Genomic DNA, 25967 nt, shown 5'->3' on the forward strand with positions numbered 1-25967 from the left:
GAAGGAGCAGAAAGAGAAAAAATCTAATGAAAATATAGAGAGAAAATGGAGCAAATATCTGGAAAAGGGTAAATAGACAAAAATAAGACAAACATTTTAATGAAAATGTGCATATGTGTCATACATATATGTATATATACACGCACACATACATGGTTACATATCTATCTAGCTATCATATAGGGATACTCAGTTGTTCTAGTCTAGCTTTTAGCGGGGTTTCTGTCCCAAATAAATAGGCTTGCCTTTATTTTTTCTTATAAAATCTTGTAAAATCACCCCTTGAAAAATACATGAGTTTAAATTCATTAGTTTTGCAAACACACAAAATAGTTTGCAAAGTTTGAAAACCTTGAACTTTCCATGAGATCTTCCTATCCCTGCCCAAAACTGTTGATAACCAGCACCTCACTGTTGTTTTAGTTAGGGTGAGGGTGCTGGTCTTAGCAGCAAGGACTTGTTCACAACTCAGCCTCTGAATTGTTCTGTTCCCCTTGGAAAGTCACTTAAACAAAAATTGTAAAAAGACTCCACTATTTCTGGAGTTTGTTTTTGGGTGCCCAGTGCAATAAGGACACCTCAAATTAATGAATGCTTTTTAATGTATTTAATCTTAAACTTTCTGTTCTTTAGTTCAGTCATCTGTAAAATGAGTGAAATAATCCATTCCACACTGGTTTACACTGATGTTTGTACTTTAGTTTGGGATTCAGAATACTAGTTTATCCTTCTAGCAGATCCCCTTCTAACACTTTGTTTCTTTTCTGTACACTGCAGGCTGCGAACCCATCACTGTAAAGTATCTCCAGTGGAGCAATATAGAGTCTATTGTGGCTGTGGTCTTCTCCTGCCTGGGGATTCTGGTCACCATGTTTGTCACCCTTATCTTTGTGCTCTACAGGGACACCCCTGTTGTCAAATCCTCCAGCCGGGAGCTCTGCTACATTATACTTGCTGGCATCTTTATGGGTTATATCTGCCCTTTCACCCTTATAGCTAAGCCCACCGTCACTTCCTGCTACCTCCAGCGCCTTCTGGTGGGACTCTCCTCTGCCATGTGCTACTCTGCCCTTGTGACCAAAACCAACCGCATTGCACGCATCCTGGCAGGGAGCAAGAAGAAGATTTGTACCCGCAAGCCACACTTCATGAGTGCTTGGGCACAGGTGCTCATTGCCTCCATTTTGATCAGTGTGCAGCTGACGCTGGTAGTCACACTGATCATCATGGAGCCCCCTATGCCTATTCTCTCCTACCCCAGCATCAAGGAAGTCTTCCTGATCTGCAACACCAGCAACCTGGGTGTGGTGGCCCCAGTGGGCTACAATGGACTCCTTATTATGAGCTGCACTTATTATGCCTTCAAGACTCGCAATGTGCCCGCCAATTTTAACGAGGCCAAGTACATTGCCTTCACCATGTACACCACCTGTATCATCTGGCTAGCTTTTGTGCCTATTTATTTCGGGAGCAACTACAAGATCATCACCACCTGCTTTGCAGTGAGCCTCAGTGTGACAGTGGCCCTGGGGTGCATGTTCACTCCCAAGATGTACATCATCATCGCCAAGCCTGAGAGGAATGTCCGCAGTGCCTTCACCACCTCGGATGTGGTGCGTATGCACGTTGGGGATGGCAAGGCTCCTTGTAGGTCCAACACATTCCTCAGCATATTCCGAAGAAAGAAGCCAGGTGCTGGAAATCCAAAGTGAGTAATTGATTGTGTGTACGTACGTGTCTGTCTGTCTCTTTCTCCTGTTCTCTTTCGACCTACAGTAGATTGCTGTATTTGTAATAAGGTATGTAATGCTATTTCATCGTGTCTGTGGTAATGAGGGTAGGGCTGGGGTAGATCTAGAATAGTCACCTACCCTCTCAGGTTCTCTCTTGCATTCTGAAGGTAGCTTTGTAGGTAATTCCCTTTTGGTGCAGGTCATTCTGCAGCAGAGTAACCAAAGCTCCCTCTTTCAGCTTCTCATCTTTCAGTGCGTACCCATTTGAAGTGCACTGTATTATTGCCCAAACTGAGGTGCAAGTGTATTCCCACTCCCCCGAAAAGTGGACCAGAAATCTGTGGGTGACTGATTATCAATCACACATATCTGTCAAATGGCCACTGGAATCTGTATGTGAAAGTACAGGGTCTTCCATTCATTCATAGGGTAGCCTTTTGTGAAACTCTGTTCATGATTGTCATCAAACTGTACCCCTCCATATTGTGTGCATTTTATTTAATTGGCAGGATTGTGAGCAATATTTTTTTAATAATTGGCACTGTTAGTTTGAGTAGTCCTTGTTCCCAGTGGTAGAGTTTGCCTCAAAGAGTCACAAGGATCATGATGACAGTTCTGCATTTATCACCTGTTTGAAATGACAGAGAGAACTGTCATTTCAAGCAACGACTCCCTGTGACCAGCTGTCTGAACACTAGCATACTTTATTTTCCTATTTCTTTAATAGCACCATAGGTCTGTAAAGAAGCATCACAGTACTAGACGTCAAGCTTAGAGTACTGGTGTCGGAGTTGTGATCAAAATGTAAAAAAACAGGAACCAAAGGAGGTGGAGTCCACATTTCAGAGCTTTTTAATAGCATCAAAATTCAGTTAAGTTCAATCCATTTGTCTATACTGAACCATCAATAAGTTTGTTGAAGTTCTCCATGCTGGTTTCACTTCACTTTGCACAGGAACCGCTTTCATATCTCTCTGAGATGCAAGGGGAATACAACTAAGATGACATAAAACTCCTGCTGTGATCAATTTTGATTTCATACTACATTACTCTTTAATTTATCAGAAGGTGGGGGGTAAAATAAAGGGCAAACATAAACAGTGGGAATACACAACTCAAATCAAGGAGGAAGCAATGGGAGTACACACACCGAGTCCTAAGCTGATGCAAAGAAAGAACTATGAATAGCAGTCAATTTTTGAGAGACCATCTTTGAGTGAAATATGTTCTGGATTGTAATATAGTATCAAAATATTGACCATGGTAAGTCATAGACTTGTGTTCCTTGAAGGTAGGTAGGTAGATATGGCGATCCAGCTCTCACCGATTCAGTGGAAGATATATCGGGCCTTAGATCTCTCCAAGAGAACAGTATATTTCATTTGTTGGCTCTACTATCTAATCTTTGGCTCAGGCTGCCAGAAGAGGACTATTGTGTGTTTTGCACCATGAACAAGATTGGCCATTTAGTTCTTTGTTGTGCTTAGTTGACTTTTTTCCTAGTTTAATAGAATAGAATCTTTGAATCTGCTGAGGCTTTATCTGTTTTAAAGGATGGAGAAGAAATTTATTTTGAACAGAATTATAGTCACAGTTTATAAAATAAATTTAGAACAAACCATATAATACAAGAACATTTCTCCTCATTAGAAAACAGCTTTCTGAACTGCATTTGTACCTTATAAAAATGATAGAAAACTCAGCTAAGCTCTACCAATTTTATTTGTTGCATATGTTTTAATAAGTATCTCTTGACATTTAGTTCCTTTCTACCCAGCATGTGTTTAGTTGTATGGAACAAAAAGTCTTCAGAGCACTTTTAAACTGTGTTCTGAACTAAATGTTCATTAGTCAGTTAATATGCCTTCTGTATTTTGTGTGTAGTCAGGTTTCTGGATTTTTTACATGCCAGAATTCAACCTCTTGATTGGCTACTGTTGTCTGCTTCATTTATGTTAGCACAGAAGTGGGAGCATTACAGGCTTGCTTGCTGAGAGAGAAATGTCTACAGACCTCTGTCTCCAAATACAGGACATAGTAGCATTGCATACAAGAAGAAGATTTTTGATAGCGAGACGACGGGGCATCGTAGACGGTAGCCTCAGGATTATGAAGGCTGCTCAAGCCCCCAGTAGGATCCATTTTCAAAGCTTGCAGGGACAGTGGGGAGAAGATGTAGGCCAGGGGTAGGCAACCTATGGCACGAGTGCCGAAGGCAGCACGCGAGCTGATTTTCAGTAGCACTCACACTACCCGGGTCCTGGCCACCGGTCCAGGGGGCTCTGCATTTTAATTTAATTTTAAAGGAAGCTTCTTAAACATTTTAGAAACCTTATTTACTTTACATACAACAATAGTTTAATTATATATTATAGACTTATAGAAAGAGACCTTCTAAAAACGTTAAAATGTATTACTGGCACACGAAACCTTAAATTAGAGTGAATACATGAAGACTCGGCACAGCACTTCTGAAAGGTTGCCAACCCCTGATGTAGGCATACACTGGGACTGATGAAATGGAAGAAGCTGAATTTGCTGGAGGCTTTGAATCTGAAATCTAGCTTGAATGTGTGAAAAAATGTTTGAAATATAAATGCAGTCTATAAGCATATTTAATGCCCAAAGGAATTGCACCCTGGCTTCCTTTCTGCTCTTCTCCTTGGCTTTTCCAATTTCAGGGTTTATTTTCAGCTTTTCCTCTCTTTGCTCTGGTGTGCAGACCCTTTTCTATTGGTCACGTTACTCTGCTTCTTGATGCTGTAAATGCCTTTTTTTGGAGGCCATGCTTGCTGCTTATAAATGGTGAGCAGCACTCTTTCTGAGGGACTTTTATCCCAGTTTCTTTCCACTGTCTTTCCTCTTGTTACTTGTTGTCTCCCCTCTTCCCCATTTGTTTGCAGCCTTCTGATTTTTCTCATTGTCTCTTCCTGCTACTAATCCAATCAGTTCCAATTCCCTTACACTTCTTAGGGTTTGTCCACACACAGAATTTGCACTGGTTAATTTAAATTGATTTTAAAATAATTTAGTCAAATTGATGCAAGTTTACCTTTGAACATTCTTATGTTGGTGTAAAACTGGTTATAATTTACAGGTGTGAGTTAAACTGATATAAGCCAGGTTAAACCAAGGTTTCCACACCATGTAGGGGAAAACATCACTGACAACCAGATGTCACAGCTGAATTGAGCTCTGCAGGGCAAATTGCATAGTAATGATCTTCATCTTCTTCATCAAAAAAGAAAGGCATATTGCCTTTCCTAATTTCAGCTGTGCTGTCTGCTTCATAGAATCATAGAATATGATAGGGACCTCAGGAGGGTCATCTAGCCGAACCCCCTGCTCAAAGCAGGACCAATCCCCAACTAAATCATTCCAGCCAGGGCTTTGTCAAGCCTGACCTTAAAAACCTCTAAGGAAGGAGATTCCACCACCTCCCTAGTTAACCCATTCCAGTGCTTCACCACCCTCCTAGTAAAAAAGTTTTTCCTAATATCCAACCTAAACCTCCCCCACTGCAACTTGAGACCATTACTCCTTTTTCTGTCATCTGGTACCACTGAGAACAGTCTAGATCGATCCTCTTTGGAACCCCCTTTCAGGTAGTTGAAAGCAGCTATCAAATCCCCCCACTCCCATTTTTCTCTTCTGCAGACTAAACAATCCCAGTTCCCTCAGCCTCTCCTCATAAATCATGTTCTCCAGCCCCCCAATCATTTTTGTTGCCCTCCACTGGACTCTTTCCAATTTTTCCACATCCTTCTTGTAGTGTGGGGCCCAGAACTGGACACAGTACTCTAGATGAGGCCTCACCAATGCAGAATAGAGGGGGAATGATCATGTCCCTTGATCTGCTGGCAATGCTCCTACTTAATACAGTCCAAAATGCCATTAGCCTTCTTGGCAACAAGGGCACACTGTTGACTCATATCCAACTTCTCGTCTACTGTAACCCCTGGGTCCTTTTCTGCAGAACTGCTGCCTAGCCACTCGGTCCCTAGTCTGTAGCAGTGCATGGGATTCTTCCGTCCTAAGTGCAAGACTCTGCACTTGTCCTTGTTGAACCTCATCAGATTTATTTTGGCCTAATCCTCTAATTTGTCTAGGTCCCTCTGTTTCCTATCTCTACCCTCCAACATATCTACCACTCCTCCCAGTTTAGTGTCATCTGCAAACTTGCTGAGGGTGCAGTCCACACCATCCTCCAGATCATTAATGAAGACATTGAACAAAACCGGCCCCAAGACTGACCCTTGGGGCACTCCGCTTGATACCAGCTTCCAACTAGACATGGAGTCATTGATCACTACCTGGCAAGCCCGATGATTTAGCCAGCTTTCTATCCACCTTAGAGTCCATTCATCCAGCCCATACTTCTTTAACTTGCTGGCAAGAATACTGTGGGAGACCATATCAAAAGCTTTGCTAAAGTCAAGGAATAACATGTCCACTGCTTTCCCCTCATCCACAGAGCCAGTTCCTTACATCTCTTTGTCAATTGCTGGAAATGGGCCATTTTCATTACCACTACAAACAGTTCTTTTTCTCTTCTTCTGATAATAGCTCACCTTAACTGATCACTCTCCTTATAGTGTGTATGGTAACACCCATGTTTCATGTTCTCTGTGTGTGTATATACATATATATCTTCCTACTGTATTTTCCACTACATGCATCTGAAGAAGTGGGCTGTAGCCCACGAAAGCTTATGCTTAAATAAAGTTGTTAGTCTCTAAGGTGCCACAAGTACTCCTGTTCTTTTTGCGGATATAGACTAACACGGCTGCTACTCTGAAACCTGTCAGGTTTTTCTGCAGTTTCATACTGGAGTCATACTGCTCTCTTACATACAATGCAACTCCCCTACCTTTTCTGCCCTGCCTGTCCTTCCTGAACAGTTTATATCCATCCATGACAGTACTCCAGTCATGTGAGTTATCCCACCAAATCTCTGTTATTCCGATCACATCATAATTTGTTGACTGTGCCAGGACTTTTGGTTCTCCCTGTTTGTTTCCCAGGCTTCTTGCATTTGTGTATAGGCACTTAAGATAACTCGCTGATTGTCCTGCTTTCTCGGTATGAGGCAGGAGTCCTCCCCTCTTGCGCTCTCCTGCTCGTGCTTCCTCCTGTGCTTCAGATGGGTTACAGCATGGGATCTGGAGGAGATAAGCACTGTCTTGCCCTGGCTGAGTTTAACCTATTGGCTCTTGCTGAAGTTCAGGAGATGTTGAGAGTAGAGTTGATTGGGAATTTTTCATCAAAATGAAAAGCATCTTCAGAAAATGCTGATTCACCAAAATCTAAACTTTTGGCAGATACAGATCTGGTTTTGATAGGAAGGCTTCTGAGGCCCAGGATGAAATTGGGGCTGGACAGATTACTGCTGTGTTTGGGTCCCAACATGGTGGACCTGTGGGTTTTTAAGTTTTATAAATCTGAGCAAAGCCCTGGGACTCTCTCTGGCCTTGGTTATCTAGGCAGGCTTTCGGGATGCAGATCCTCCATCTAGCACCTTCTTATCAGAGCTGATATGAGTCACTAGGACTTCTGGCTAGTGGTGGCTCCCCGACTCCTCAGTTGCTTAAGCACACCCTTTTCCAGAGCTCCAACCTTTTAGGCACTGTGGTGTACTGTTCACCTCTCCAGGGACACATGATAGTTGATACACATAGTATGCAGACTTTGCCAAAGACTCCAAAACCACTTAGGCATGTGGCAATTCTCCAAAAAAGGCCATATTTTTGGAGTTTAATATACCCACCTTACACACACTCTAATCATATATCATTTGAAAATGTATTTTATGTACCTTTAGATGAGGTATAATGTGGTGCCATAAGCCTGTAGGTGAGGTGAAACAAGGTACACAAAATGAAAGTCATTTTTTGCGCAGTTCCAGAAACATTGCTGACTATGACTACAGTTTTTGCTGTTTAAGTTCATTTCAACACCTTCATATGCTGGTTATTGGTGAAAGTTACCAAGCAACAATGTATTAAAAGATTTTTATTCATTTTGCATGAGCAGGTATTTTTTCCCCCAGAAATGATGAAGCTGTTTAGTATGTGGCAGAAATGGTGAATATCAACATTTTGCAATATACTAAGATGAAATGTTTTCACATTGCATATTCGTAATTGTCAACGTATCTCACTAGTGATTATAATAGTTATCTCTGTTTTCAACTGAAATTTGTTGATCAGATCAGATCAGTCTCACACTGAAGGTTGTGCATTAATAGCAGTAGATTGTGTGCCTATAATTTGTACTGCATGGTGATAGATCTAAATGTACGTGAATTCCTAATGTAATGCTTCTCCATTTATAAGGTTTTGTAGATACAGTGTGGCATCTAGTCTACCTGGTGAAAGGTTTTCAGTTGTAATTGCCTAGGCATGCAGTACCAGTACTTTGAAATATTCTAAAAAATAGCTTTTTAATTCAGTGACACTTATGCACAGATCCATATTAGCATTAGAAATAACATATTATGCATATGCAAAAACTGAGAGAGAAGGAAGTGGCCTAACAAGCAGTAGTCAAGTCAAAGTCTGCAAACATGTTCTTGCCTCTGCACTGAAGAGGGATTAAGAGCATGTTACAGCTCTCACCAACCATGTCATCAATAATATGGCAAACCCATCTGACCCTGAATCACAGCCAGAGGTGCTTATCAACATACCTATTAGACTATGAGTAACATCAGATGTCTCTATTGAAAATAGATGTTGGTGAAGAACAAATGGAGACATTTGTGAGAGGTCCATTTGATTCTGATGGGACATGTAGCATCTTCAGCCCAGTCAAGAAATCTGGCATCAAAACATTTATTGACATGGCCAAGATGACTACATTTAAGTCTGGCAAGGAAGGGACAATCACAGCAGCTATCAATCCAGAAAATGTTTTCCACAGAGCCCTGGATTTAGCATAATGCAGAGGTCATCTATAGGACCTGTGCTTGTGTCCCTTTTCCATGATGATGGAACAATGAAAAGAACAGACAGAGCTGAATTAGGGCATCAGCTGGAAGCTCAAGCTGAAAGAATCTTTTGAGATAAGAGCATGCAACAAAGAAACCACAGTGTACATCAGAGATGCCATGGTTGTCATGTTTATGATGGCTGGAGACAAATTCCACACATTCGATGAATTGGCTGCTGAGTACTTGAGGCAGATCCTAAAAGGATTTGACAAAGTCAATTCTGTAATCAAAGTTTTTGACAGGAACAACAACAGTAACTTGGTAAAAACTGCAGAAAGACAGTGATGGACAGGATCCAAGGCTGAATGCAAGAAATACCAGGTGGCTAGTGGATACCCTGTACCTCCATGGAAAAAGTTTCTAACATGGCATCCAACAAGCAGTCACTTGTAAATTTCTTCACTGAATATATGGTTCAAAATTCATCTGAGAGTGTAGGAGCACACCCAACATAGACACTCCTTGCTGGAGGCTTTTCCAGTGGTGAAGTAAGAAAGTCCATCACCAGTAGAGGTGTTGAAGAAGCCCAAGGCTTGTACAGTACACAAAGATGTTTCTGCATACTGTGTGTGCCAATATGGCTTTGGGTCTCTTCATACCAAAAGAACCAAAGTAACTAGGTTGGCCAATAAAGATGTTTTGATCCTTGTTGTTCATTACTTTTCAAAAATGAAACACATAGATGACGTGGATTGAAACAGTCATCAATTCCAGCACAAGCGTCACTTCATACCTCTGCATGCAATTTGTGATGCATTCCTGACTTCTGTAATGAATTTCCTGCTGTACACACCTTAATATGCAGTTACTCTGTCATCCCTATTTGGCATGGGGGAAACAAATCTCTTTTTAAAGTTGTCAAAACAAAGGGAGCTTACCATTTCAGAGATCTTCCCAAATCAGGAGAGAGTGATGGACAAGCTTCAGTTTCTGCAGCAAGGAAGTTGGGAGAGAAAGTGAGAGAGAAAAGGAAACCCACAGAAACCTGAATTGCTTGTGCCTCAATCTAACCATCAAAAAGGACAAGTCACTGGCCAAAATCCCAAGTGAGAACAGTTTTAAAGAGCATATCAAAAGAGCCTTTTGGAAAACAAAGATTTGGATGTCTTTGCACATAGGTAAACCAGATATTGGATCACCATTGCAACATGGATGGAAAAAATGCAGATGATGAACTGTATACTTCAAGTGACCAAAGGCATCTGAATTTCTATGATACTGTGTCTGTAGTCAAAACAATCTTCCCTGCACAGAACTGTGTACATGCCAATACATTGAAGACTGTGGTAACCCACGTGTTATTGAGAGAGATCATAATGATGAAAAAGATGATAATGATCTTGACTATCAAAGTCACCAGCGCTATTGCGTTTCAATGACAGCCATAGAAATTTATTGTTAAATTTTTGTTTTGCCCTTTATATTGTTGTTGTGATAGTTCTGAGGATAGGTCCATCAATGGCTATTAGCCAAGATGTTCAGGCATGCAACCTCATTCTCCAGATGTCCATAAACCTCCAACTGCCAGAAGCTGGGACTAGACAACATGGGATGGATCACTCAAAATTGCCCTGTTCTGTTTATTCCCTTTAAAGCATCTGGTACTGACCACTGTCAGAAGACAGGATATTGTGCTAGATGGGCCATGGGTCTGACCCAATATGGCCGTTCTTACATGGTCACAAAGAAATACAATTGTATGTCTTGAAATAATATATAGAGTCATTAAACTCACAAAAAAGTACACAATATTTCAAACTGGTGATTTTAATATGTTGATGTTGTCAGTTTATCCCTGTTTCTATGGTAACAGCACCACTTGATAGCTCCATGTCATACTTTATCTTAAAATAGACATAATAAATGTTCAAATGATGTGTGATGTGCATGTGTGCAGAGAGGATACATTAAGTTGATCACATCCCTGTTATCTACTACTCACCTAATTTGCTCTTTACTGTGGACAGAACAAGAAATATACAGATCAAGACAAAACAATAAAACACCTATATGAATTTCCCTGCTTCATTTTTCTTACTACTCTTGAGCATTCTTTTGGCTTAGGTCAGAGTCCTATAAGGAGTCCATGATGCCCCACACACATACACATGGATTCTCTTCTGACTCATATAGTATCTCTCCTCTACAGCCGGCTTCTTTCTTCCTCAGGGGATCCTGCAGTTAAAAAGGACTCATCTGCCACAAAAGTATGGTCCTCTGTTCCTCTCTCCTTCCAAGGCTTCCTTTTTGTCTCTGTGAATCCCTCTCCATTTAAAATTCCACCACTAATACCGTGGTTTTGTTCTGCTTCTGGGGAAATTCCTTTCCTCTGAACCCCAGCCCCCTGTGCAGAGAAGTTTGAGAAAACTGATTTTATGTCGGATGCAGTCACTCCTTTGTTCTCCCCAGATAATATCTATCCATGTGTTGATAGTCTTCAATGACCAACCTATTCATAGGCAGACATATAGGCAATACTCTCCTGTCTGTTGGCACAAGAAGCATGAGGCAACACATAGTATAATTGTAAGGATGCATATAGTCCATAAAATCAAACTGGAATTCATAAGTTGTCTATAGATAGATTTCCCGGATCATCACTGTGTGTGCGAGAAAGCACTTTTCCCCAAGATAGCCCAGAGGTTAGGGGACTTATTTAGGATTTGGGAATCCTGGGTTCAAGTCCCCGATCCAAATCCCAGGTAAGTGGCTCTAACCATTGGCTGTTTGGTGTGAGTCTGTATCCTTCTGGTTTTGAACAATAATTCCTTCCGGGATCTCAGAAACCTTCCCAACTAAAATTTCATCAAAACTAATAGAGGCATTTTAAGAAGGGAGATCTACCTGATTCAGAGCAAGTGTTTGAACCTGGTTCTCCCATATCCTAGGTGAGTACCTTAACCCCAGGCTGCTGGCTGTTTTGGGGTGGGCTGTATTGCATCAAAACAGAAACAAATCTCAAAACTTGATTTTTTTTTGTCAAACAGAATTCTTGTTTTCCAGCCAGCCCTAGTTGGGAGCACTTCACTGCACAACCTTCATTTCGATGTGTATCTTTCCTAGCTGGTGAAGACCAGCAGAGAAGAATTGGTCCATTGCTGATGAAAACTGTCAGAGCTTTTTGTAGGCTGCCAACTTGCCTCTCTTTCTTAAAGAAGTTGTTGTGAGGCCTTATCTCAGGAAATCATCAGTTGACACTGACAATCTGGCTAGCCACCATCTAATAGCCAATCTCCCTTTTTTGGTTAGGATTATAGAGAAGGTTATGGTGAGACAGCTCACAGAGTACAGCTCCTAGATGGCTCACATGTCCTTCACTCTTGTCACTCCAGATACAGACCTGGGTACAGAACAGACTGCACTCCTCCTGGCAGTGGAAGAAGATTGGGTGCCCATGCTAGTACAGATAGAACTATCAGCTTCCTTGATACCATTGATTATGGCATCTTTATTGACTCACAAATGGATGGGATTAATCTTGGGTGACTCTGTGGCCTCCCTGCTGAGCATTCCCAAGGGTGGTGTTAGTTTGTTGATTATCATCCCCAAGGATGCTAACATGTAGGATCCTACATGGTTCCATCTTGTTCCTGCTCTGTTCAGAGTACACCTGGGGCAATTGGGAGGCTGAGTGAGGAGGCATTGGTTATAGGATTTTCACTATGCCAATGACACCCCCCTCTGTATATTTATCTCCTCCAACCCAAGAGTTGCCTGGTTGAGACTGAGACATGGTTGACAGCTATTGTCTGACGCTTAATCCAGATAAGACCGAGATAATATGGACAAATTGGAGAGAACAACTGGGAGATATAGCTAAGATTGCACCTGCTTCTTATATTGAGGATGTGCGTGACCTTTTAATTTTAGAGTCTGGGGATATTATGGGATTCCAGCTGGTATTAGATAATTATATAGCAGCGGTTTCTAGGAAGGCCATCTCTGTCTGACTGTGAGATTATGCCTTTTTCTTTTGGATATGGATCTCACCTCAAGATGAGACCATGGCAATGTGATCTACATCATTTAAAATCAACTCAGAGACTAAAGCACGTGCAGAATGCAGGGACTTGCTTAGTAAGTGGTATATCTCAGTGGGAGCACACCAGTACATCATGAACTTCATTGGCTGCCTATTGATTTCTGGATTATGTTTAATTATGTTTAAAGTTTTTGACCTATAAACCCCCAAATGGCTAGGGACCTGCCTAGATGAGAAACTGCCTGGAATCCACCCAGTGTAAAAGAGAGGGACTTGCTGGCAGAGCCCTAGCTATGGCACCTACTAAACTTGCTCCCCGCAACCTACTAACCTGTCTCCTCTCTCCTCCCCCCACACCACAAGACACTCCCTTTCGCTCAAAATAGACCATGAGAGCCTGCTGCAAGATCCATCTCTTTACCCAGTTATTTGGGATGGAGAGGTTTCAGAAGGGGTTATTCAATAGGTTTGATTTTGGGTTTGGATTTTATCTCTGCTTGGTTAGTTTCTAGTTTTGTATTGAGACATAGCTGCTGGCTCAATGTTCTTATGTGATGATTTTAAATATAAAGCCCCCAGGATAGGCACTATTTCTATGCATTGTAAATCACAGTACATAAACATTTAGTTTCACAGATAAGATTTATGCCAAAACTGAACTATGACTGATTTGAAGGCCAACAACCATCAAGGAATGTAGTGTGGCCAGGAATCCACAGCAAACAATGGAACAGCCTCTCCTGCTGTTTTCCAGCTTTATTTATTTGTAGTTCTCCCTCTCTCCCACCTTCTGCCAGACAATGTGTTGCTGTTTTTAATATTTCAATAGTTTGTCTAAAATGACTGTTTTTATTTTTTTCTTAACATATTGTATTAGTTCCTCGCCAGTTACAAAAGCCTCTCACAGTCCCTGTTTTCTACAGCCAAATACACGAAGGAATGGTAGCAAATGTAAATCACCAGCAGCAAATATTGTCACTGTTGTGTATGTATAAACACTGAGGGAAGATTGTGATACCCTTGCTCATGCCGATTAGTAACTTACTCCAAGGAAAGTCCCATTGGCATCAGTGGGATTGCTTAGGGATGTAAGCTATGTCTATGATGCAGCGGGGTAGATGTACACATGCCAGCTCTGCTGGATGTAGCATGCTAAAAATAGCAGTGTGGGCACAGTGGCTCAGGTTAGCAGCCCAAATAGAGCCCTGCCCGAGGTCCTATGTACGTACTCAGGTGGCTGGCTCATAAATGAGAGATTTTGTGGGTGGCTGTCATGAAGCAGAGCGTGCAGCAAGAGTTTAGATTTCCAGAAACAATGACCAAGTGCCTAATAAGTTCAATATGCAAATAAAAATTTTCTACAACTCGTAACTTGGTCAAAATTGGGTTGAATTTCATAGATACAGCAAAAGACCTCTCAGGACTATTCCTCTTTTTGTTTTTCAAGTTCCTACACCAAACCATTAATATGCTACAGTTTGGGTTATTTTTTTTAAGATAGAAACCTTATTTTAAATAGCCAAAACTGCCTATTTTGCATTATCATTCTTGAAAACTGCTGACCCAGTTTTGATCAAACTTAAAATTCTGATCAAACTGAAATAAAAAACAGCCTGACACATCCAGGCTTGGAAAATTTCAGTCTGAATGGTTACGGTTATAATCAGTTGAAAGAGGAGGGTGTAAGGGACAGTGTTGTTCAATCTTAATAGGGTACATACTATCATAGAAATGGTTATTTCCTTAAACTCCAATCCAGTGCACTGTAACATTGTTCCAACCTTGATATGCCTACGAAATATTTTCAAGTGTTTTCTGTGGCTCTAGACTATAATTTAGTCAACAACCTCTGAGTTATCTTTAAAGGGTTTCTATCTAGATTAGTGCTTTGTGTAGATTTTTATTGCTTTGACAGTTCAGTATAGATCCCTGCATCTTATATGAAATGGTAGGTTGGCCTGCTTTGCAATTTGGAAAATCAATACACTTGGGTGAGTTTCTTATATACTATAGTAATTGCAAACACAATAAGGCAACTCTTTATTTCAGCAGTTACAACCACTGGAAAATACTTAGTCTGAAGGCAAGTACAAATAGAATTAAGATCCTTAAGTCTCATGTTTGCTCCTTTATGATTTAGGGCCATAAACTGTGCTTAGTCTTCATGCACACCCTGTTAATGCTCAACAGGGAAGGCAAGGTCACTGTGACATGGGTTATTTGAGGAAAGTGATGTAAAAAGATCCTGGAAACAGGATAAGAATACAAAGGACACAAGGTAAAAATCATAATTGAAAGAGTTAAAGAACAAATTGATTTAAAAAATAATAAGAATTAGCAAGTTTTTTGTGCCTGATCCCACCATTAAGTTATTTATATTATGGTAGCACCTCAAAGCTCTGGTCATACAGCAGGATCCCTTTGTTCTAGGAGCTGTATGAAAAGAACAAAAACACAATCCCTGCTCCAAAGAGCTTACTATCTAAGTATAAGACAAGAGACAGGGGAGTACCAGGAAACAATGAGATAATATTGGTTATCATGACTGGCTGTGGTCTCAGCAATAACACTAACGGCCAGGTGCTGGCCCCCATTATGTCCACTTTATGCTGCCTCACATTCTTTTATGTCGTATGTAGATCTTTTGTTCCTAAGTCCCACAGTTTTAAATAGGTGGAAGTTTGCTTTGTTTTCTAATTTGACTCATTCCCTGGTACCATGTTATCTGCAGCACTGTCTCTTGTCATTCTAAAATTCTGCGTTCAGTGTTTTATTTTATCCATTTCTGTGGCTGTAATATTTGCTAGAAAAGCATCTTGCGTTTTCACAAAGATAATTGAAGGTTTATGTGCCAAATATCTGTCCCTGAACAGTGGCACATTTGCTTGCATTGGTAGGCAATTACCAAATTTAAACCATTAATGGTTTTATTTAAACACATTGTCTGTGGCAGGTAATGGCCTTTACCCTTTTCTATCATATGTGTGATATGAATTTCAAAGAGGGAAATTCAGCAAGCCTGGTTGGGCAATTCAATCCTTGTCAGTGTATTGATTTAAAAGCATTCTTAAAACCCCCATGAGACAGAGAACTACATATTTCCAAAGGGGCCATTACAATTAAAGAGAAAAACAGAAAGAAACACACACTAACACAGTCTGAATCTTAATAATTCAATTACATTCTGTACTGGCCATATGGCAGGATTATTCATTATATTTGAGCAACGTATTTGTGTCCAATATTGTCTTCTGTAGCTTTGGATTTGCATTTGCTTTGATAGAATTGGATGTAGTTCTATCTAGTGCATCTGGAGAGGGGAACAGAGAAGGGCAGTAGTTATAACCAGAGATTTATTTTTCTTCTCACATATTTAGTATTCAGTAATCAATTAAATCACCAGAGGTCAAGTATGTCCGGGATCTGGACCAGCGCCCAAAACTCTGGCTGGGCATGTGTCAAATAAATAAAAAGAATAGTCCTTAGACACCATTTAATATCCAAAGGGCTTCCCCTTCCCTTGCCCTGTGTATGGCAAAGGAAAATTGCAACATTCATACAGGGAAAGTGGAAAATAGAATTAAATCATGTACAGTTTCTCTGTTCATTTAATTCAATTCTAGTTCCTCTGTCTACACTACTACACCAGCTGAGTTAAGTCCTGGAGTGAACCACAAGGTTAAAGAAGCAGTCAGGAAAAAAATTACTTAAAAAAGCTTCCTCCCTCTTTCTCTAATGGGAGATATGTGGCAGGATTGCATGAACTGGGGCCTGAATTCAGCATTGTGCTGTGGACATATTATGCTAGCAGAGCCAATGTTCTGTGGCCACAAAGCTGCCGAAAGTCCCCCTTGGGAGTTCCTCTAATGTGGGGGGGGAGTGCCAGCAGGTGCATAGCCAACAATATGCCAAGCCACATTTGTTTCTACCCCTCATCTTGTAATAAGGGAAACCTATCAGTGATAAATAAGGCTGTGTGTCAGAGAAGTAATGGATTCTGAGACTTTCCGTGACCTCTGTGACTTTCAGCATCAGCTGGTGTGGCTGGCTCCAGGGCTGCCAGAGCTGGGAGACAGGGAGTTGGGGTTTAGGGTGGCACTTACCTTGGAGTCGGTGGGGGGTCCCCGGAAGCGGCCAGCATGTCCCTGCAGCTCCTAGGCGGAGGGGCAGGGGGCTCTGCATGCTGCCCCTGCCTGCAGGCATCACCCCCACAGCTCCCATTGGCTGTGGTTCCTGGCCAATGGGAGCTGCGGAGCCAGAGCTCGTGGTGGGGGCAGGACGCAGAGCCCCACTAACCTTCCCTCCCCCTCGGAGCTGCAGGGACATGCCAGCCACTTCCGGGAAGCTGCACAGAGCCAGGTAGAGAGCCTGCCAGCCCCGCCAACCCTCCCCCTGAGCACCAATGGCGGTCCCGGGCCACGCACCACTGCCCTTCTCCCAGCACCAGCGGGGGTCCCAGGCAGTGCACCGCCGCCTGCCTCCCCCAGCACCAGCATGGGTCCTGGGACACACGCTACCACACGCCTCCCCCCCCCAGCACCAGCCGGGGTACCAAGCCATCAGTACACACAGCACCACCAGACCACCACCCCCAGACCACCCGTGGCTTTCCCGTCCCAAATTTTAGTCAGGGGTATATAGTTCAATTCATGGACAGGTCATGGGCCATGATATGTTCATGACTTTTATTAAAAATACCCATGACTAAAACGTAGCCTTAGCGATAAGCAACATATTAAGGATCATGGGTGTCAAACAGTGGTCCACAGAACTGTTAGGAGCTAGTAAGTGCCAACCTGCCACCCAGTGACCTCCTAACAGTTGCTAGGGCAGCAGCTGGACCCCAATGGAGGACTCTAGTCCTGGAACCTGATTGGCAGAATCCTGGGGGTCCTGATTGGTCCACAGCTTCTATACAAGCTGTCCTGGGTCTGCACCCTCACTTGAAACTGGGGGGTTTCAAAGTGAGGACCAGCATGTATTCCCCCCACCCTAAAATTCTAGGGTAGGTCTCCTTTGCTGCCACCACCGCGGTCAATACGTGGGCCGGGACACCCCTGTTTCCCCCCTGTCTCCCTTCAAAGACACTCCCTGGGAACACAGATCATTCACACAGGAGGAACCTTCCCCCTCCCCTCTCTGCCCTCTCTTCAGCCTGCTCCAGAGAGAGAGATACCTTGATTCAAACTTCTTGAATCAAACCCAGGAGGACTGTCTCTTCCCCCCTCACCTTCCCCTGAATTTCCACAGAAGAAGGAATTAACCAAGTTCAAAGAAAAGAAAAGAATTTATTAAGAGAACAAAAGAAAATACAGAATCTCTATGAGCCCAAGCTGGACACTCATAGGGTATAACCTTATCAATCTTTGGAGAGAATCCCCTCTCCCCCTTTTCTCAGTAAAAGCAATATCAGCAAACAGGAATAAAGCATTTCCTTTAGCAAACACACAATTGCAAATATAGAAATCAAATTATAAGACTAATTCGCCTTTCTAATTAATACTCACTATTAATTAGTAGAAACTACTCCAGGAGAACTTGGAGACATGACTGGTCTCTTCTAGATTCAAAAGAGTTCTCACAAAGACAAAGGCTTCCCTCCACAGAGATTTGAAATTATCTCGTCTCTGATTGGTCCTTTGGTCAGGTGGTCACCAGGTACTACATGTTAACCCTTTCCAGGGAAAAGAGACCTTAACCCTGATCTGTTTATTTATGACACAAGCCCAGCACAGGAACAGTAAATTGTCCATGCAACTAGGATCTACTCTGCTCTGGACTATGTGTTGTCTGCTCCTGCTTCCCTGGTTTGATTTCTGGCATCCCAGCCGAGCTTGACCCTGGCATCCAACTTGTGGTTCTGATTTGTGGTCTGTCTCCTGCCTCTGACTTCTTGGTATCCTGACCCGATCTGACTCTGGTTACTGATTTGTGGTTCTGCTCTCCGGTTTGTCTTCTGCTTCTGGTCTCCCAGTATCCTGTCCTGGCAGACTTTTGACCTCTGTGCTGTGACTGGTGGACCCTGGCTCTGACCACAAGGTCTGGCTGCCCATGACCCAGCCGTGACAGTTTGCATGGACCACTTAGGCCACAGGGGTGGGCATGGTGCCAGCAAAATGGACCTAGCTAACCCTTCAGGAGCACCTGGCATGCTTGAGGGGACCACCTGCCTTCAGGCAGACAACCAAGCCCTGCAGGCCTGGGTCATCCGACTGATCTCAGACAACCAGCTATTGCAGGGGCAAGTCACCGAGTTCCATGCAGAAAATGCCACACTCCAGACACAGCTCGTGCAGCTCTGTTCCCTGATACCTCTGACAGGACAGTTTGATGGCAATCCCTAGCAAATCCAGGGTTTTATAAACCAGTGCCACCACCTCTTTAGGAAGTATCCTCAGACCTATACCACCAGTCATGCAAAGGAGAACCTGGTCGTCAGCCTGCTGTCCAGGGACACATTAGACTGGGTCTCCCACTTCTTGAAGTGTGACAGTCCAGTACTTTTGAGCTGGGAGGTCTTCCTGCAAGCCATGTCTGTGCTATTCGGTGACCTGCACTGAACTTGGATGGCAGCGGTTGCCCTAAGGAAGCTCCAGAAGGGGCAGGGCACCGTAGCCTCCTATGCTGCACAGCTCCACCACCTCATGATGCAAACTGGAATGAGGCAGCAGTACCAAACTGATGTCCCAGTTTCATTGGGGCCTGCACGAAGAGGGCAAGGATGAATGAGCCCAGGTAGAGATGCCTGTGACCTTTTCACCACCACCACCTCCCCATAGCCAATGCAGGTCGATATGGGCAATTGATGGCTCGCCCCCAGAGAAAAAGAATGACAATGCCAGCACCATATCTGCTTCTACTGTGGTAAGTTAGATCACTCAATCTCTGCCTGCCCCATACAAATTCCAAGATGTCAGGGAAGAGAGCTCCCCGCACTTTGGTCCTGACTGAAACCCACCCAGAATCCTGCCCGAGAGCTCCCAGTTGCAGGTGCCAGTCCAGTTGCACATACCTCAGACACCCCTGCAGAATCCCAGCCTATGGGCCCTCATTGACTCAGTGCAGCTGATTGCTTCATAGATGCAGCAGCAGCCCAGATCTTGCAGATTCCCTTGCAATGAAGGCTCCTCCTGATCTTGTAGAGACTATTGACAGTTTTCCTTTATCTTCTGGTCCCGTAACAGATGAAACAACTCCCCTGGAGGCTGTGATTCAGGGACACAGAGAAGTGTGACAGTCCGGTGTGATCCATTCTCCACACTTTCCCTGATCTGCAGTATCTCCTGGCTGGCCCTCCACAACCTGCTTATTTGGTGGCAAGCACAGGAAGTCTTTTCCATCCAAGTTTTGTCAGCTGCACTGCTAGATATCAGTAGATCCTGTCCTGGCATCCAAACCTTGAGAGATATAAGTGAGGATGATCATCCAGGCAGAACCTTCCATTGCACCTACAATTGAGCTCCCCTTGAAATACAAAAACTACACTGATTTTTTAAAAAGAAGAATGTGAAAACCTTGTCTCTACACCGGGACTATGACTGCTCAATAGAGCTGCAGCCAGGAGCCAAAATACCATTTGAATGAATTTATGCCATATTAGAACCTGAGCTAACAGCACTCCCAGAATACCTCCAGGTGAATCTGTTCTGAGGGTTTTTCCACAACTCGACCTCATCAGCTGGCGCACCAGACCTGCTTGTCAAAAAGAAAGAGAGCAGTTTCTGACTCTGTGTGTTCTATGGCTCACTGAATCAGATAACTATCAGGAATTGTTACCTGCTACCCCTGATTCCTAACCTGCTGGACCACATGGGAGCTGCCCGCATTTTCACCGAGTTGGACCTATGGGTAGTGGGGGCGTACAACCTTGTGTGAATGAAAGGGGATGAGTAGAAAACTGCCTTCCAGACCCAGTATGGCCATTACCAGATATTTGTAATGCCTTTTGGGTTGACCAACACTCTGACCACTCCAGGCTTCAAGCCATCTAAGGTTATCTGTCTGACTCCCCACACAGTACATGACCTACAATGCTTCCTGGGGTTTGCCAACCTTTATCAACAATTTATCCTGAATTTTTCTAGACAAATCGAGCCCCTCACAACTGTTCTTCAGGAAAAACACCCAATTCCATTGGTCTCCTGAGGCCCAACATGCATTCAGTCAACTGAAACTGGCATTTATTACAGCACCCATATTGGCTTACCCCAATGTCACATAAGCCTTCATCATAGAAGCTGATGCCTCCAGCATGGCAATCAGGGTTCTCCTTTCCAGTGAGTTGGTCCCAAATAAATGTTAAGCCCATGTGCTTATTACTCCAGGAAGCTCACCCCTGCACAAATTATGAAATACCTGACAAGGAACTCCTGGTGATAAAACCATCTTTGCAGAATGGTGGCACTACCTGGAAGGAATTTGTTACCCAGTCCAGATGTTCATTGACCACAAAAACCTGGGATATCTACATAGAGCAAAAGCCTTAAACCAACGGCAGCTTCGATGGGCCTTATTTTTTTCATGATTTGATTTCATTATCACCTGCCATTCCACATCCAAAAATGGCAAGGTGGATGCTCTGTCGCAAAGATTCAGTACCACCCCCCAAAACTCCAGTCAGGAGCCAACCCTCATTCTCAAATCCCCTAACTTTCTCCGTGCAACTCATCAAGATATACTCAGATTGATACACTCCACCTCTACCTTTAAAATGCCACCTGATGAACAAGCTACTGTTGACAAGCAGCCACATGACTCCCAGGAAGGAATCACATACATAAGGGACCGTGTTTACATTCCCCTAAGACCCTCAAGGATTGTGGTCGTGCAACTGTGCCACAATTTTCCCCTAGCAGGACATTTGTTGTACTTGAAGACCCAACAACTGATATCCTGCTCCATTTGGTGGCCCCAGATGTGCCGAATCATACAATTGTTCATTGCCTCCTGTGATGCTTGCGCCCATGTCAAGACCCCACACCATAAGCCCTGTAGTCTTCTCCAGCCTTTGGACAGCCCATCTCTACCCTGGGCAGCCATCACTGTAGATTTTATCATAGAATTACTAGCGTCTAACAAATTTATGTCAGTTTTAATGGTGGTAGACCACTTTACCAAAATGGCCCACTTCATCCCTTGCACAGGCCTCGTCTCTGCTGAAAAGACAGCCCAACTTTAGATTAGCCACATAGTCCATCTCCATGGCCTTCTGGAGCGCATCAACTCCAACTGAGGGTTGCAGTTCATGACCTAGTTCTGGCACAAGGCCCTGCACCTGCTGGGAGTCTGCAAATGTCTTTCCTCTGCTTTTCCTCTCCCCAGATTCAGAGGGCCAACCAGATTCTCGAGCAGTATCTGCAATGCTACATCAATCATCACCAAGATGACTGGTCCTCACTTCTCCCATATGTGGAATTTTCTTACAAAACCCACAAATCATGCGTATAGGAGTCAGAGCCCCCCCCTCCTTTTTTTTTATACCAATTATGGGTACTATCCCCAATTTTATCCACAATTACCTGCAACCCAGCCACCTTAGAATTGGTGCAGAGTATTTGTCGGTCCCAGGAAGAAGTGAAGGAGCATCTGGAAAAGGCAAAAGTGGACTATAAGTGGCATGCATACCAGCATCAACAGCAAGGCCCCACCTATGCAGTAGGACAAAAAGCATGGCTCTCCATGGAGCACCTCTGCACAGACAGACCTGCTCACAAGCTGGACTTTGGTTGCTTGGCCCTTTTAAGATCCTGTGACAGGTTAATCCAGTCACTTTTGAACTCCAACTAAACCACTCTCTAAAGATTCACCCAGTGTTTCTGTATCACTTTTTAAACCCTACACAGAAAACTGTTTCCCTCACAGGACCCAGCTACCTCCTCCACCAGTACAATTACAGGGCCACGAGGAATATGTAGGTCATGAGATCCTGGATTCCAAACATAAATGAGGCAGTTCCCAGTATCTTGTCAGCTGGAAGTGGTATGGTCCTGAAGAATGCACCAGGGAGCCTGCGGAAAATGTATGTGATCCCACATTTGTGTGGGTGTTCATAAGAATCACCCTAAAAAGCCTGGTCCCACATTGCTGTGAGGGTGCCCCTGGGGAAGGGGCTGATGTCAGGGACCACAGGTCTTGAACCCTGTTGTACAGGACTGTTAGGAGCTAGTAAGCTCCAACCCGCCACCCAGTGACCTGCTAACAGTTGGTAGGATAAAAGCTGGACCCCAACAGAGGACTCCAGCCCTGGAACCTGACTGGTCCACAGCTTCTATATAAACCGAGCACGGGAACAGGAAATTGTCCAGGCACCTGGGATCTACCCTGCTCCTGCTCTCACTCCCCTGGCTTGACTTCCTGGCATTCCAACCCAGCTTGACTCCTGACGTCTGACTTGTGGTTGTGATCTCCAGTTTGTCTACTGCCTCTGATTCTTGGTATCCCAACCTGGCCTGACTCTGGTTACTGATTTGTGGTTCTACACTCAAGTTAGTCTCCTGCTTCTTGACTCTTGTCCTCTGACTGTGGACCCTGGCTCTGATCATTAGGTCTGGCTGCCCATGACTTGGCCGTGACATACATTCAGCCATTTGCTCCTCATGAGCTTTTAAATTTGCTTTATCACGTGAAGGTTGAATACAGCTTGCAGGCTACTCAGGCAAATGCTTTTAAACCAACGCCCACACATCTACATACATTTGTGGCCATGCTGGACATGGGAATTTCTTCAGATCTAAGCTAGTTTAACTGCTCAGGGTAGGGTGGCCTCACTTCTAAACAACAACAAAAAGGACACAATGGGTGAGTTTTCCCATTGACTTCAGTTAAGCAAGGATTTCATCCTTCTCTCTTTTCTCTCATCCTTATCGTTTTTTTCCTACTCCTTTTGCACAGTGGGCAGTATATTATTTAATCATGTCTATGGTACACCCCACTCCTTTTTCTTGAGCATCTCTTTTCTATCTGCAGGCATTGCCTTGGTTTTCCATTCTTTTTTTTTTTTGCTCTCTAACTCTTTCCAGCTCTCTTCTCTCCTCCATTCAGTAGCTCAGCCAGAGAGTAGTATGCCTCCTATTAACCTTTATATTCTATAAGAAAGGCCAATAGATCAATAACTGGCATAATCAGTTCCCTTTGGCTGACCTTAGGAATGCACTTGTGAAGCAGGCAATAGCACAACAGCTACATTTATTTGCAACCTCCTTCAAAACAAAACACCATTCCCTCACAATGTAATCTGCATCTGATGAACCCAAGCTTTGCATTATGGTTTATTTGCATGCTCAGTGGTGTCTCCCAGCTTTATTCCTGAACGACTCAGAGAGAGAAGGCAGGTGAGGAAATATCTTTCACTGGACAAGACCTTTACTTTGTGGAGCCGAAGCCAAGTGAGGTATCCTACTGCAATTAGAAAAGGAAAAATCCCTCCCCCCGCCTCCTAAAATTGGCCTTTTTGGCTAGATAGGACAAGAAATCTATAGAGTATCTCTGGGTCAGCCATTGAGGCTTGTTTCTGTTGGATTGGGCCCTTTAATTGAAAGAGCTGTCGTATAAGACCAAAAGTTCTTTTTATTTGTAAGTTATTCCCTTATTTGAAAGTTCCCAGACCTGAGCATGTTTACCACTTTCAGCTTCCTCCACTGATATTCACAACTCCACTCTCCCACATGATTTTGACAGGAAATAAAGTGAAATAATCAGTGTCTTACAGATGCAGTCTGGCACTTGCACAAGGAGATATGGAAACATTCTTTCTTTACATCATGCTCTCTCTTTGTTACTCTTGCGATGTTGAATCACATTTAATTTTACCTATAGGCTTCCCTATGGCATTAGACAGCAGTACATCACAGTGATGCATAGATGTACAATTACATGGACGGGAAGTCTCACAATTAATTAAAATACTGCTTATTTATTGAGCTGGGGGAAGCAGACACAGTGCTGTGGAAAACCTAAGGAAGTCTATCATCATTTTGGCATAAAACGCAAGTTATAATTTAAATTCTTGCTTGACTGGATAGCTTATTCTTTTTCTTTGTATTTCTATATTTGTTTGTATTTATTATGTATCGCATTTTCACTCCCACAATAGAAAAATGCAGTCATAACAACCCAATTAAGTATTTTAATTTGGTATGAAAAAAATATACCAATTCAGTAGTGACTTACATAGACAATTGTTTTTATCTTTACTAGGTGCTCAGGTGCAACAGTGATGAGCAGACTAGGTCAGTCTAGTAGTAAGAATCTCATGCTATTGCATTTAAAATCCAATCATCTTTGGCCCAGTAATCAGTCTGTAAATCTCATAAATCAGGATTTTTTGTGTGAAGCTACTAGCATAATCGTATTTTGGGAGGGTCAGAAATACCATGAAAAAGACCCTGCTTTCCTGTAATTCAAAAAAATTCAAACAGAATCAAGAGTTGAAGTACAAGGGTTTATGAAAACGTACTTTTAAGATTTTTAAATTTGAGACTGCCTTCTATCTCCTTCCTCATCCCCGAAGGTAGCACATTTCATCCCTGTGCTTTAGTTATTCACATATTCCCAGAAAAAAAACAAGTATAACTGTGACACATTTCATGAGCATAAGGTATTTCATGTACTAGTACTTGCTAGAATAAGCCATGCATAGGGGACTCCTCAGATGTGTAATCAGTAGGGATCTCTCAGCCTACGTGTGATTTCATACATCTTTCAGCTAACTTAGAGATATAAACATAAACCTAACACTGAGGATACCATCTGAATTTGTGACAGTCTCTACAAGATAGTGGGTCTATAAAACAATGAATGCAGTACACTCCTCCATATGCTATGTAGTGTTATTTTTTAACCTGTGACAGATGTAGTCTGAATAATGTTCTTATTTTAAGTTGTCCTAGTATAATTCAATGCAAGTTACTAACATAACTTAGCCTTCATGTTATTTAACTATGTCAAAACATGATGTATGAGATAACACAGATGGCAAGACCTTATAAAAATACATGGGGACTGAAGCATTTTTTGTGGTATGGTATATCTCTGAGTGAAGTGAAAGGCTCATCCACAGAGGCATGCCACAGTTTTAAAGCCAGCTTTAAAGCCAGCTTGTGGTGGGACTTTCTCTTTCCTGAGAAGCATGCCACATGTCACAAAATCCTGCAAGCTTAAATGTTTTACCACAAGTGAATAACTGTGATGAGCCTTTTGAAAATTTGTGATGGAACAAACACAAGATGAGAAATCATGGCTACATATATGATAGGCCATAATA

General features: G+C 42.9%; 1 protein-coding gene across 2 annotated transcripts in view; it reads left to right on the plus strand.

Moving 5' to 3' along the window:
- GRM1 (glutamate metabotropic receptor 1) overlaps positions 1–25967 on the plus strand; it is a 290329-nt gene that overhangs the window by 229174 nt on the left and 35188 nt on the right. For both annotated transcript variants that reach the window (XM_045011682.1, XM_045011681.1), the window contains one exon: positions 778–1708. In XM_045011682.1, the coding sequence (XP_044867617.1) occupies positions 778–1708 (931 nt within the window). The remainder of the gene's footprint in view (positions 1–777; positions 1709–25967) is intronic.

This window comes from Mauremys mutica, chromosome 3 (genome assembly GCF_020497125.1).
Source record: "Mauremys mutica isolate MM-2020 ecotype Southern chromosome 3, ASM2049712v1, whole genome shotgun sequence".
Lineage (NCBI taxonomy): Eukaryota > Metazoa > Chordata > Testudines > Geoemydidae > Mauremys > Mauremys mutica.